The 13,735-nt window shown below is 48.1% G+C and overlaps 1 protein-coding gene across 1 annotated transcript in view; it reads left to right on the top strand.

The window, feature by feature from the left end:
* CCBE1 (collagen and calcium binding EGF domains 1) overlaps positions 1 to 13,070 on the top strand; it is a 226,747-nt gene extending 213,677 nt beyond the window's left edge. Inside the window, exons 7-11 of the mRNA XM_042909738.1 lie at positions 4,408 to 4,528; positions 9,803 to 9,942; positions 10,044 to 10,079; positions 11,052 to 11,087; positions 12,754 to 13,070. Coding sequence (XP_042765672.1) covers positions 4,408 to 4,528; positions 9,803 to 9,942; positions 10,044 to 10,079; positions 11,052 to 11,087; positions 12,754 to 12,987 — 567 coding nt within the window. The 3' untranslated portion in view covers positions 12,988 to 13,070. The remainder of the gene's footprint in view (positions 1 to 4,407; positions 4,529 to 9,802; positions 9,943 to 10,043; positions 10,080 to 11,051; positions 11,088 to 12,753) is intronic.
* The last annotated feature ends 665 nt before the right edge of the window (positions 13,071 to 13,735 follow it).

Below are 13,735 nucleotides of genomic sequence, written 5' to 3'. Positions count from 1 at the left end.
TAAAAGGGGACAGCAGGGGCACCTGGGTGGTTCAGTCGGTTAAGCATCTGACTTTGGCTCAGGTCACGATCTCACAGTTTGTGAGTTTGAGCCCCGCGTCAGGCTCTGTGCTGACAGCTCATACCCTGGAGCCTGCTTCAGATTCTGTGTGTGTCTCTCTCTGCCCTCCCCGGCTCATGCGCGCGCTCTCTCTCTCTCTCTCTCTCTCTCTCTCTCTCTCTCAAAAATAAAAACATTAAAAAATTTTTTAAAAAGGGACAACAATGTTTCTGTTTTCATGATGATCAAATAAGTTAACATTTATAAAGGACTTAAAATGGTATTTGCCACTTAGAGCTTTATAAATGGTTACCCAGTAAACAATATTAATTGTATATCCTCACAAAGTGCTGCACAGACAGCATCTACCTGACTCGTACCAACAGCTCTATGAAGTGTAGATACCTTATCACAAAGGCTAATACAAGATAACGATATTCACGATTCCATTGGTTGGAATCTAGGAGAAATGGACACTCCTCTGTCATTACCATGACCTTCACACATACCTGCATCCCACAAGCCAGTCCTCCGCTGTGTTTTTGCAACAAGTCACACCAGGGACCCTGGACATCTGCCTCCAAAACTCTAGCACCCTTACTTTCCCACTCATCCTGCTGACGTGTAGGGGAGCCGAGGGAGCCAGAATGTAATCACCCAGCCGGAGATCAGCCAGGAAGCGGAGGTTGACATTTATTGGGTCAACTCACAACTTCTACAAGGGAGCAGAGAGAGCTGGACATACAGATCTCGTCCTCCAGGCTTGCTTACAACACTGTAAATCCAAAGGGTGATCATCTGGCCCAGGCCTCTCGATTGGTAGGCGTGGAGGTGCGAACGGGGAAGGGAGAAAGGACTCGCCCAAAGTCACACAGCCAGACATCGTCCCCTTCACGTGCCCAGCAGGCCTTTCAGGGGGATGTTAACAATCTTCATTTGGTAGATGGGGAGATCCCCCGGGGAAAAATAGTAGCAGGGCTGAGACTGAGACCTAACTCTGCCTAATGCCAAAGCCCACAGATGTGATCCACATTTCAGTTTTCCTCTCGGAAGCAGATAATAACATTGGACCAGCCTTCAGCTGCCAGTGTTGGCTGTTCCCTAGTTACGGTAGATTTGCTTCTAAATTCCCCTCACTCGTTGGTTCCCTCCCGTTCCACGCCAGGGTGACAGGCCCACGTTTGCAGGTTGGAGTGGTATCTTGCCATGACCCAGTGACACCAGCACCGTTGTAAACCCCTAGATCACAGTAGCGTCCTGGTGAGGGCTTTGAATCACGAGTCCTGATTAAAAAAAAAAACAAAAAACTGACTTTCAGACTGCGCAATATTCTAATTCTTATGGTTGGCCCCACTGGCTTCTGAGTGATGATCACGGGGGTCATTGTTTGCATTTTTCAGGGAACACTGGGTCTTCTCAAGGCATGGAGGAGGGCAGTGAGTGGTCAGGAATCTCCTAGCTCGTGGACCCTTAACGGCTGTCCTTACCCAAGGATGTGAATACTAGGTAGGGGACTGCCAAGCATCCTGGGATGTGCTCGGAAATGCTAAGGATATCGAGGGGACTCTTTGAAAGACGTTGTTGATGCTTCTTGGAACTCCCTGTCCTCTGAACATCCTCCTGCCCAGAGCTGGATAGATTTCAGTAAGAACCTCAAGTTCTTTGGGGAAGTTCCAGACGGGGGAGCATCCCGGATTCACATGGGTCCCCTAAGGCAGCTGAAGCAGAACAGGACCTTGACCGCAGGAGAGCCTGCCCCGCGCTGTGAGGGACGCTGAGCGGGAGCAACACCTTGAACCTCTTGGCCCCGCTTGTTCTTCACACCAGGCTGCAGGGATACAGCCGAAACCTTCCAGGGGTTTCCCATGAACTTGCCTTTTAGAAAAATTGCACATGCTTCTATTAAGAAGCTATTAGGATGCGGTATTAGGGAGTCGCCCTGCAAAGGAGCCAAAAGAATTTGTTCTCCATGAGACATATCGGATAAAAGTAAAAACCTTATGTTGCGATGTTTGCTTTTCACTGATACTGGATTCCTCCATTGGCAAGAACATCCGTCTCCATGACTAAGAAGAATCATCAGTTTGTAAAACGGGATCGAGCCAGCCCCCCACCCAGCGGCTCTCCGGCGGGAGAAGGGGACCTCGGCCAGGGGTCCCCATCAGAGTCCTCTTTCATCACGGACGTGCTAAGTATTCCCAAGCCTCCATGCTCAGAAGTGGACACGAGTGCAGGAGACCAAGGACTTTCTGAAGCCAGATGAGGTCATCTTGGACAGCAAACCTTTCCCAGGCCTACCGTCCACCTCCTGATCTCTCAGTGGTGATTTAGTAGATGCATTTTGTAGCTCCTACTCTCCCCGCAGGCCTAGGCTTCGGGGCTCAATATCTCATGATCATCTTTTATTCTGTTACTGTCGAGCCAGGTGCCCTAACCCCTGATAGTGAATTCCTTATTTATTTTTTTTTTTTTTTTTACTTTTTAAATGTTTATTTTTGAGAGAGAGAAGCAGAGCATGAGCAGGGGAGGGGCAGAGAGAGAGGGAGACACAGAATCCGAAGCAGACTCCAGGCTCCGAGCTGTCGGCACAGAGCCCGAGGCGGGACTCGAACCCGTGAACCGCGAGATCATGACCCGAGCTGAAGTCGGATACTTAACCATCTGAGCCACCCAGGCGCCCTCATTCCTTACTGTTAAAGACACGTGCAGGCCCTGAAGTCTTAGGGTGGTTTGTGTGGCCTCACTGACAGAGGGTTTCACTCTGCTGCATCAGAACTTGACCAGAGAGAGGGCTGTAGTCTCTTGGAAATGGGTGGAAATCCCTGAGGAAGGAAATAGGAGGTGAGAAAGGGTGACTTGCCCATGAAGGTGGAAAGGGAAAAGACTCCCAAGATCGAGGTCATCCAAATCCTCTCCCTACATGGAAAGCCTGTGCCCAGAGGGCAACACCAGGAGGCAGCAACTGGCAGAGCACCTTGTTGTTTTGTGCGCCCAAAAGTCATAGTTCAGGGTTGATAACGAGCCTCAGAGGAAGAACGTTGTACAATTTTTAATTGCATTTGCTGTGCTGATGTTGGACCTCACAGGGCACAGAGCTGGCCACCTCTGACTATGCAGCGATGGTCGGTACCTCTCTCAAAAGCTCAGATCCAAAGATGGATGTAGCGCGTCTAGAGCATTCCAAGGCTAGCGATGAGCCCTGCCATGCACCTTCTCCTGGCCTGTGTTGTGCTCTGGGTTTCTAAGCAGAGCCTCCTCTGGGAGGACATGGGAATGAATGTAACATGTTCTAGAAAAATCTCAGAAATACCTGGTTTCTACGGGACTCCAGAGTAAATCTTCTGGAAGGGATAGCTCTGACCCTCATAAATGAGCCTTTCTCCACCTGACTTGGCACCCCAAAATTAGCTTCTTGAAAAAGAGAGACTGGAACTAACATCTATCAAGCACTTAGTATGGTCCGGGTCCTGTGGTGGACACCTAACCTCCATTTCCTGTTCAATCCCCACAGCCCTAAAGGTGGGTGGTGGTGTTCCCTTTTATGTGAGGAAATGGAGAATCAGAGCATCCAGTTCTCCCCGAAGGTCTCACGGATTCACGCAGCCTACCTGATCTCAAGGAACGTGAAGGTCATTTGTCTGGGTGACCCCTCTGGCTTCCCCCTGGAATGAGCTGCCTGAAATCCAGGAGGGAAACCATAGAGGAAGCCATGGTGCATCTTATGCTCTCATCTCAGAAGTTACACACCATCCCTTCCGCCATTTTCTAGTCATTGGACATGAGTTTCTAAGCACAGCACACGCTCCGAGGGTGGAAATTAGGTTCCCCCTTTCGAAGGTGGGCATGCCAAAACCTTTGTGGACCTATTTTTTCCATCACAGTCACTGTTGGCCACTGGTTCCCAAACACCTGAGCGTGCAGGTGAACCTTAAGCCACCTTCTCGGTCCTGGCTCCCTAGGCTGAGGGGTCTCTAAGAGCGGGGACCCTTCTCAATCGCCATTGTCACCATTAGAACCAAGCACAGGGCCTGGCACGTGGTAGGTACTAAATAAAGTAATTAACAAATTGAAGACTCAAGTAATGAGTCTAATGATCACATCTCGGCTATCTGGCGCCTATCCAGGTTTATCCACTAACCAGCCAAGTGATCTCATACGAGTAATTTTCACGGGAAGGCCTCTGGGTTAGAAAGGGATCTCTACAGCCCGTCTGAGCTCTAACTCAAAGCGGGGGGATCCAGGAGCTCTAACTCGTGGAGGGAAGTTACTGCAAAAAGGATTTGCAGCCTCTGTGAACACACAAATGCGAACAATCTCCCTGGCAGTGGGGCCATGGCTTCCTGACCGAGGATCGTCTTCTTTTTACAGATTGCCCTGCTCCCCAACAGTGCTGCCGACCCGGGCAAGTACATCACTGGCAACAAAGTGCTGGCGTCAAATGCCTACCTTCCAGGACCTCCTGGGCTGCCTGGGGGCCAGGGCCCTCCTGGTGAGTTTTGGGGAGGGTCAGGGAGGGTGAGGGAGCCACCAGCCAAGACCTGCCAGAAGCTGCCACGAATGCGGGCTGGACACAGATCAGACTCCATGGGTGAGGGCCCCGGCAGGGGTCCAGGGAGCTCCCACACCAGTGTGATAAGAAGCCTGGGGGGGGATTGGGTCCTCGAGCCTGAGAAACCCTCACAACCAGGAGAAATCTGGGAGAAAAAGGTCATTGTCCTCGGCTTGGGTGAGATTCTTAGAGATCATGTTAAGTTACAGAGAAACAAAAGGAAGAATTATTTCTCATGTTAACGTACAAGAATAGAATCGGGTAAGGAACCCCTAGGGCCACATCTTATTCTTAACCTCGTTCTTCCTCTTTCCCCTGTTATTTGTGAACACGCGCACATCTGTGTTTCTTTTTGTATCTATATATTTTTTGTAAGTCAACTTCATTGAGGTACAGTTATATACAGTAAAACGTACCCCTGTAATCACAGTTCAACGAGTTGTGACAAATGTATACGTCCTATATCAAGCCCTTACTAGTCAGCACCCTATCACTGTATCAAGACATAGATTATTTCCATCACCCCACAAAGTTCCCTTGTGTCCCTTTGCAGTTTACGCCCATGTCCCCAACTGTAGGCAACCACTGACCTGCTTTTATCACTAGTTTTGTCTGTTCTAGAACTTCAGAGCAGTGGAATCTCATCACGGGTGTGCTTTTTATCTGGCTTCTTGCATTCAGCGTATTGTTTTGGAGATTCACCCTTATACTTGAAGAAAACCCTAAACGTCCCATCATTCCATCAGGAAATACACAACGAGAACTTTCGAAAAATAGTTACATCGCGTTTTGTATTTTATCGTGAGTCCCTCCATAGACAGATCAACAGAATTTTTTCCGCACCAATAAAGGAAATGACATGAGTGTTAGCAGATGATTCTAAACCATGGGGAGGGTCTTATCCCTGATTATCCTCACTTAGTAGTGTGCTAGATGTTAGGAGCGACCTGGCATTCTAATGAGAAAGACGAGACACAAAGAGCAAAAGCCAATAGAACAAAACAGTATCTGCATGCCCCTGAGTAAGTGAACAGGGGCTTCCCACCGTGGGAGCTTATGGAAGGGAGAGACCACTGTGGCCTCCCGTGACTCCAGGACTCGGGTTTGACCTGGACATGAAAGGCCTTGTAGGGTTTGTTCGACCCGGAAGGACGTGGGCAGATTATAGGTTGGAATCTCAGCAAGAACAAAGGCTCAAAATTCTTTCCAGACTGTTTACATGTTTTCCTTTCCACTTATATCTTAATCGCCTGGTTTCTACCCAACATACGTACCCTGGGCCTCAGTCTGTACAAGGAGCAAGAACTGGTCCAGGACTGTGGTTTACCCTCTTGTTCATCCCCTTGGCCTGAGGTACTCTGGGCCATGGTAGAGTTTTCTCCAGATGCCTCCCACAGGCAGCCTCTTGCTGAGTCTAAGTAGATGTGGGTCTCCTTACGAACTGATTCCTAGCACAGAGCTCTCCACCCTTCTCTAAGACAGTGCTCTTGCTCTGCTTCCTTGGAGGAAGTTCATCTCCAGACCAGTCTATGTATCAGTCCAACAAGGACAAATGAAGTAGAAACAAGAGAACTGTTGGCTGGCTTTCTTCTCCATGAATGACTTACTAGCCCTCCTTTCCAGTTCTGCCATCTGATTTCTAACACAGTTTGAGCTGTCCAGGGTCCTTGATGGAGCAGTGAGTAACCGAGGAGTGACTTTAGCAATGGACTATGCCCTTGCTGTGTGCCTCCAATTCTTCTTGCTCACCCCTGCATCAGTTTGTGATGCCCTCCATTGAAATGTATCAGGGGAGCCAGAGAGATTATAAGGTTTCTCTTACCCATAACTAGAAGTCCAGTCCCGAGGCTAACGATAAATCACAGTCTGGGCCGCCAACATTGGCAACTATGGTGGATTGGAAACCTTTGACTTTGATGGCTGCTGCTCTATGGCCCCCACAGTTATGTATAAGGTGCTTCCATTTGCACATCAAAGCCCCACATCCTAAGGACCCTTGACATACAGTGATCTCTGAAGTTCATTGATTGGGAAAATGAAGGCAAAATGTTATTCTGGCCTTTCCTTGTGCTACTGGAGTTGAAGAATTTAGTTACAGGAGGAATCTGGTCCATTTCTCAGATAAATTCTTTCAAGATGTGCTTAGAACCAGCGTTGAGAGTAAGGGGGTGAAACGTGTTTGGATAGAACATTAACTGTCTTTAACTTTGGCTTAGCCTATGAGCTAGAAAAGACTTCCCCAAATATGAAAAGCCTGGTCTTCGTTTCTCTAACATTTGACTTGCTCTGTTTTCCGGTGCATGAAAATTATTCCATCCTGTCCCTGTGGTCTGTCAATAGTAGGAGCTAGCTAGGTATCTTCCAAAAGTATTACTGTATGCATTTGAGATAGACATCGCCGGTGAATAATTATCGCACAGCAATCAGCCCACCCTCTTCAGTGTGCTCACTTGATGTGAAACATTTACTAAGCAGCCTGTGTGTACCCAGGACTCTGCGAGTGTGCTGACGATTCGGACATGGCCCATGCCCTCACAAAGTCTACAGCTGAAAACAGGTTAAAACTCCTGTTGTTCCGTATGCAAAAGAATGGAGTTTGACCCTTATCTCACACCATATACAAAAATTAACTCAAAATGGATTCTAGATCCCGATGTAAGATCTGAAATTATAAAATTCCTAGAAGGCATTATAGGAGAAATGCCTCATGATGATGAATTTGGCACAGCTTTCTTGGGTGTGACACAGATGACAAAAGGGATAATAGACAAAGGGGTCTACATCATACTTAAAAGCTGTGCGTCACAGGGTACAACCAGCAGAGTGAAAGGCAGTCTACAGAATGGGAGAAAATGTTTGCAAATCATTCACCTGATAAGGGGTTAATATCCAGAATAGAAAAAAACCTGCAACTCAACAACAAAAAATCAACTCGATATAAAAATGGACAAAGGACTTGAATAGACATTTCTCCAAAGTTGATATACAGACGGCCAACAGGCATGTGAAAAGATGCTCAGCATCACTAATCGTAGAGAAATGCAAACCGAAACTTCACATCCATTAGGATCTCCCTTAGGATAGCCACTATCAAGGAGAGAAGAGAACAGGCGTAGGTGAGGCTGTGAAGAGGGGAGTCTTGTGCACTGTTGGTGGAAACGTAAAATGATGCAGCCACTACGGAACACAGGGTTCCCCAAAAAATTAAAAGTAAAACTAATATGACCCAGAAATCCCACATCTGGGTATAATATCCAAAAGAATCAAAAGCAAGATCCCAAAGAGATGTTTGCTTGCCTGAATACAGGACAACACTATTCACAATAACCAGGCTACCCAAGCGTCCATCAGTGGATGAGTGTATAAACAAAAATGTGGTATACACAGGAAGGGAGTATTATTCAGCCTTAAAAAGAATGAAATCCCGCTGCATGCTATGACATAGATAAACTTTGAGGACATTAGGCTAAGGGAAATAAACCAGTCACAAAAAGACAAATGCCGTATGATTCTACTAATACGAGGTATCCAAAGTGGTCATGTTCAGAGAGACAGAAAGTAAAATGGCGGGGCTCAGTCGGTTGAGCGTCTGACTCTTGCTTTCAGCTCAAGTCATGATCTCACCGTTTGTGGGTTCCATCCCCACATTGGGCTCTGTGCTGCTCTCTCGCTCTGTTTCCATCTCTTTCTCTCAAAATAAATAAACTTAAAAAACAAAAACAGAATAGTGGTTGCCAGGGCGCCTGGGTGGCCCAGTTGGTTGAACATCCAACTTTGACTTCGGCTCAGATCGTGATCTCACGGTTAGTGGGTTCGAGCCCTGCGTCGGGCTCTGTGCTGAACGCTTGCTCAGAGCCTGGAGCCTGCTTCAGACTCTGTCTCCTCTCTCTGCCCCTCCCCCACTCACACTCTGTCTCACTCTGTCTCTCGTAAATAAATGTAAAAGAAAAAAAGAAGAATAGTGGTTTCCAGGGGCTGGCAATAGGCACAGAGTTTTAGCTTTGCAAGATGAAAAGTTCTGCCGATCTGTTGCAAGACAATGTGAATGTACTTAACATTACTAAAGTGTACATCTTAAAGTAGTTAAAATGGTAACTTTCATACCATGTGGCGTTTACTGCAATTTAAAAAAAAAAAGGTTCTCCTAGAGCTTACACCCTTTCCCCCCCCTCCCCCCACCCCAGCTGACATCCGGGGCAGAGGTGAAGTCTGCACCAAGCGCTGCCCTACAACTTAGCAACCACGCTCCCCAGGAGCCAGTGAGGCTCTCCCTCACTGTGTCACAGACACTGGGCCCCGCCCCCCCCACAAGCCCCGCCCAAGCCGGAGTGGCTGTTTACAACTCTCTGTGTCTGCAGTTACAGACAGATGAGGCCTATAGGTCACGTCCCCGTCAGCTTCCACGATAAGTAAGGCCACATTCTGGTCCTCATACGATTACTATCAAGCAGGCACAAAAGCAGTCCTGTAGCTCGCTCTTAAACTCCACGTACTCCCAGGGCTCTGTCGATTTAGACCTCAGAAAAGAATTAGAAAACAAAGCAAAACCCTCAGTGTCTACAGGGACGAGGCAGGTAGGCACAGGTGAATGCAGGGCCAGGGTGTGAGCAGTGGGGAGGAAACTAAACCAGAGAGGGCAGAGCCCCACCTTGAAGGGGCAGCCCCTGCGTACAGCTCTGGTCAGGTGTGCCAGTGGGAGAATCGCAGTCCAGGCTTTACTTCTTCCTGTTTTCAAACAGATCCCAGAAATCTCCCAGTTTTTAAACCTTAGGACATTGAGAGGATAATGGTATCCGTAAACAACTACACACACACACACCTGTATGGAGTATACGTGTTGTGGATTTGCATATATGGATACAGTCATATATGTCTATATCTGATATATAGCCAATGTATATATCTATGATATATACATGCACCTTATATTTATACTATGATGGTACACAACGTTGTAACCTGTTAATTCTCTTGCAGAGAAGAGGCACTGAGATGCCCCCGGAGAAATAAGGTCTACAACGATTACATAAGGGATTGAGAATTCTGATCACGTCAAGTTTAAAATGCCTATAGGGCACCTTAGTGGAGATGTCAGAAGGCGCAGGGCAGATTGCAAAGAGAAATGGCTGTAAAGGGCTCCCAGACCCTCCTGTCGGCCAGAGCCCTTGTCCTTTTCATGGGATATGGAGCTAATGAGATGTTCTCTGATTACAGGCTCACCAGGACCTAAGGGGAGCCCAGGCTTCCCCGGTATGCCAGGCCCTCCCGGGCAGCCTGGCCCACGGGGCTCCATGGGACCCATGGGACCGTCTCCTGATCTGTCCCACATTAAGCAAGGCCGGAGGGGCCCTGTGGTCAGTACTTTATCAGACATCCATTTGCTGCTGTTGGGGAAGGCGTGTTCTTGTCCCGTGCTTTTTTTCCTCCCCTTCAACTAGATCCCCGTGTCTTGTAGGGTCCGCCAGGTGCACCAGGAAGAGACGGCTCTAAGGTAAGTCTGATGAGTGGTCCTTACAAGCTTAAGATTTCCCATTTTCAACCTATTGGGCAGGCACCAAGTAAAGCTCAAGCACTGTTTATTGTCCCCATTCTGCATGTAGCAAAATCGAGACACATCTCTCCCCCCCCGCCCCGCCCCAAAGCTGAAAAGGACATCTAAAAAGCAAACACCTGTGATAACAAAAACAACAACCAAAACCATCCCTGCGAAAGATTACCCTGGGGCACCTGGGTGGCTCAGTCGGTTAAGCGTCCGGCTTCAGCTCAGGTCGTGATATCGCGGTTCGTGAGTTCGAGCCCCACGTCGGGCTCTGTGCTGACAGCTCAGAGCCTGGATCCTGCTTCGGATTCTGTGTCTCCCTCTCTCTCTGCCCCTCCCCCACTCACGCTCGGTCTCTGTCTCAAAAAAAAAAAAAAGTTCAAAAAGATTTTGTAATAAAAAAAGGAAGATCACCCCTATAAATTTTAAACAAGCTGCTGGGTTGCCATAGTAGCACATGTCTTACTCTTTAGCCAGTGTTCTTTCGTGGGGCTATGCGGTGTGTCCCCATTCTTTGACACAGTCAAGAACAGGAAAAGCTGCATTTTGTGCAAGTGGGGGTTTCGCTTCAAGAGCCGCCTGCCTCGCAAATAAGGCAGGGTGTGTTACTTTAGAAAGTTTCTAAGTTGTCACACACACACACCACACACACACTGCCTGGAACACAGGCATTCCTCGTGTCAGATCTGGTCTGGAAATACACAGCCCCGGGGGGACATCGGGATGAGAGACACTTGCCCCAAGCAGATCTGTTCCAATGAGCGGTCCCGGGAGCCGAGCTTCAAGCTCCCATTCGTTCCTGATAGGGGACACTTGTCATTTGTGCAGGGCAATGGTTACGGTGAGGGTCTAAGTAGAAGACCGGTGGTGGTGGCATCCACGTGGTCTCTGTCCACAAAGCTAATCTGACCTTCTTGCTTGCAGGGAGAGAGAGGAGCACCCGGACCCAGAGGGTCGCCAGTAAGTAGCCCTACCTGTCCCGCTCCCCCAGGGGGAATGTCCTCAGGGACGTAGCTCAGGGGGGGCTACAGGTTGGTCTTACCGGCTGAAGCCAGCCCCTTCCAGCCTTTACTGAGCCTACCTAAACAGAACTCAGTGGTTAGGAGGGCGATCACGGAGGACTTTAACAGCTGGTTGGCATTTATTTTTGAAACAGTTCTTCTGTTTTAGTTGTCTTTTAACCGTGGCTAATCTTTATCCGGAAGGTGTTCTTTTAAGGTTACAAACAAAAACCAGCATGCCATGAGCCTGTTTCCCTGTATGTCCTAAAACATCTGATGGTGCCGTCATAACCCTGAACACATAAGAGTTTAGCCGCCGCTGCAACTCGAGCAGATCGGAGGACCATCCCTTCCCAGAAAAGTACAGACATACGCAGGGCTGCTGGGGATCTCTTGAGAGTAAATGAGCTGGGATATACACGTGGTGTCTGGGAAGCGAGAAATGAAAGTCAGTATCCAGAGGGCAGAAAATTCAGGCAACTCCCGTGCTATTGGAAAGATCAGTGTCATTTCTGAAGAAAAGACAGCCTTTGGCTTGGATGCGGGAGGTCTGGCTTCCCATGCCAACGCCTCCACCTCTTAACTGTCCGCTCCTGGCCATCCTTAGCACCCCCGGATGTCCCTCCCCTCCCCTGTGCGCTGCCAAGCAGTGTCTGAGCTGTGACCCTTCAAGCGAGCATCGGTTAATGTCAAAATACTCTCCTCCACCAAGCGCTCTGCAGATGAAATTGCTCTCTCTGGGAGCTCCAGCAGCAGACGTAGCGGGGTAATAAAGATTGTACTGCAAGCCGCTAACAAGCCCAGACCTTGCTTGTTCACACGTTATCTTGCTGTGCCCCACACAGCGCCATGTAGAAACTGAGGCTTAACAAACGCTATATATAATGATAAAAGTCCAGCCGATAGAAAGATTAGGAAGTCCTTGGACCTTTCCTGGTCAATGGGGAAGGGGTGCCTTTACAAGCATACTTTCACCTTCAGTCAGGTGGCATTACAGTCAACGATCCTTAGAGACGTTCTAACGGTTTCATTTACTTAAAAGATAACATTTTGAGCATTTGTGATGCTCTAAGCCCTTTACGTGTATTAACTCACGTAAATCCTCACTTATGAACCCTACGAAGCTATGAAGCCCCATGACACTGGGACAGTTATCATCCCCATTTTACAGATAGGGAGGTGAAACCCCGAAGAAGTGGGGTAACTTGCCCGAGACCAGCTAGCGGGCCACAGAGCTGAGATTCAGACCCAACAGAACCCCAACCCCTTAACCACTGCTCTACCCTTCCGTAAGTATCTCCCGGTTTTCTTTGGAAGGCAACATAGGAGAGTTCTTCCGTTCCTTGATTTGAGGCAGCCGAGAGTTAGAGGAGAGGAGAGGTGAGCGTGTCGCCACAGCTCGTAGGGGAGATGAAGGGATTAGAAGACCATCTTAAGAACTCCCCCTGCCCCCTACCCGGCTACTGTAGTAGCTGTTACGTTTGCTCCATTTGGGACACAGAGTCATCTGCCACATAGCTGCCACCAAGCAGGGGGAGTGGCAAGTCACGGAGCCCACAGAAGCCATGGCTTGGCACAGGATTGAGTGTGTGGTTTTCTGGCTTTGATTCCTCCCCCATGCACAGGGACCCCCTGGTTCTTTTGACTTCCTGCTGCTGATACTGGCCGAAATCCGCAATGACATCGCTGACCTGCAGGAGAAGGTGTTTGGGCACCGGACGCACTCTTCAACGGAGGAGTTCCCTTTACCTCAGGAATTTTCCAGCTCTCCGGAAGCCATGGACTTCAGCTCTGGAGACGAGTACCCAAAAACAACTGAGACAAGAGACTTGGGACCCACCAGAGACTTTTATCCTTAGCCCATCCTAACATCTTCATGCCAAAGGAGGAGCAAAGAGTGTTTTCACCTGCAGTTAAGTCATATACAGAAAAAAAAAAAAAACACTGGAGACCTAGAAAAGATACATTCTTAATTTCTTGAGCTCTTTTCCTGCCTCCTCCTTCCTCCTCTTCTTCCAAATACTGTTCTCACAGTCCCCCTGCCGGAGACATGAGGGAGTAAGTCGCTAATTACATGTTTCCTTCCAAGAGCCATTTGGGGGGGGGGGGAGGGGGGAGGCGGGTGCTGGGGGTTGGCTGTTCTACATTGGAACTTTCCCTCCTTCATACTGAGGAATTTCTGGATTTCTGAGTTAAGTACTCTCATGGTATCTTAAAGTTTGGCAGAATATCCAAATGGAAAAAGTGGCAAGGTAAGTTCTGAGAAAACGTGAGGTTACTTATTAAAAATATATAGATGGATATGTGTCCAAAATCAGTAATCACTCAGTATCAAAATTAGGCTTCTTCAATTAAAACAGGAAGGCAATAATGTATATTTACCTTGGCAGATAATTCTTTTTCCTTGTCAATCTAACAGTCTAATATATTTTAAATGTTCTACTCTCTTATCCAACCTCGTTTCCCAATTTTGATTAAAGAAAGGAGGGAATGGAGTAGGAACGGATATTAGGGAAAATGGAGAAAAATTAGAGTCCTATGTTTACTGTCCTATAAGTTGCCACATTCTAAGTTCAAATATGACCATTAAGGGTTCATGCCCTGCAT

This window comes from Panthera leo, chromosome D3 (assembly GCF_018350215.1).
Source record: "Panthera leo isolate Ple1 chromosome D3, P.leo_Ple1_pat1.1, whole genome shotgun sequence".
Classification (NCBI taxonomy): Eukaryota; Metazoa; Chordata; class Mammalia; order Carnivora; family Felidae; genus Panthera; species Panthera leo.
Note: the sequence above shows the minus strand (reverse complement) of the source record. Positions and strands in the feature narration are given on the sequence as shown.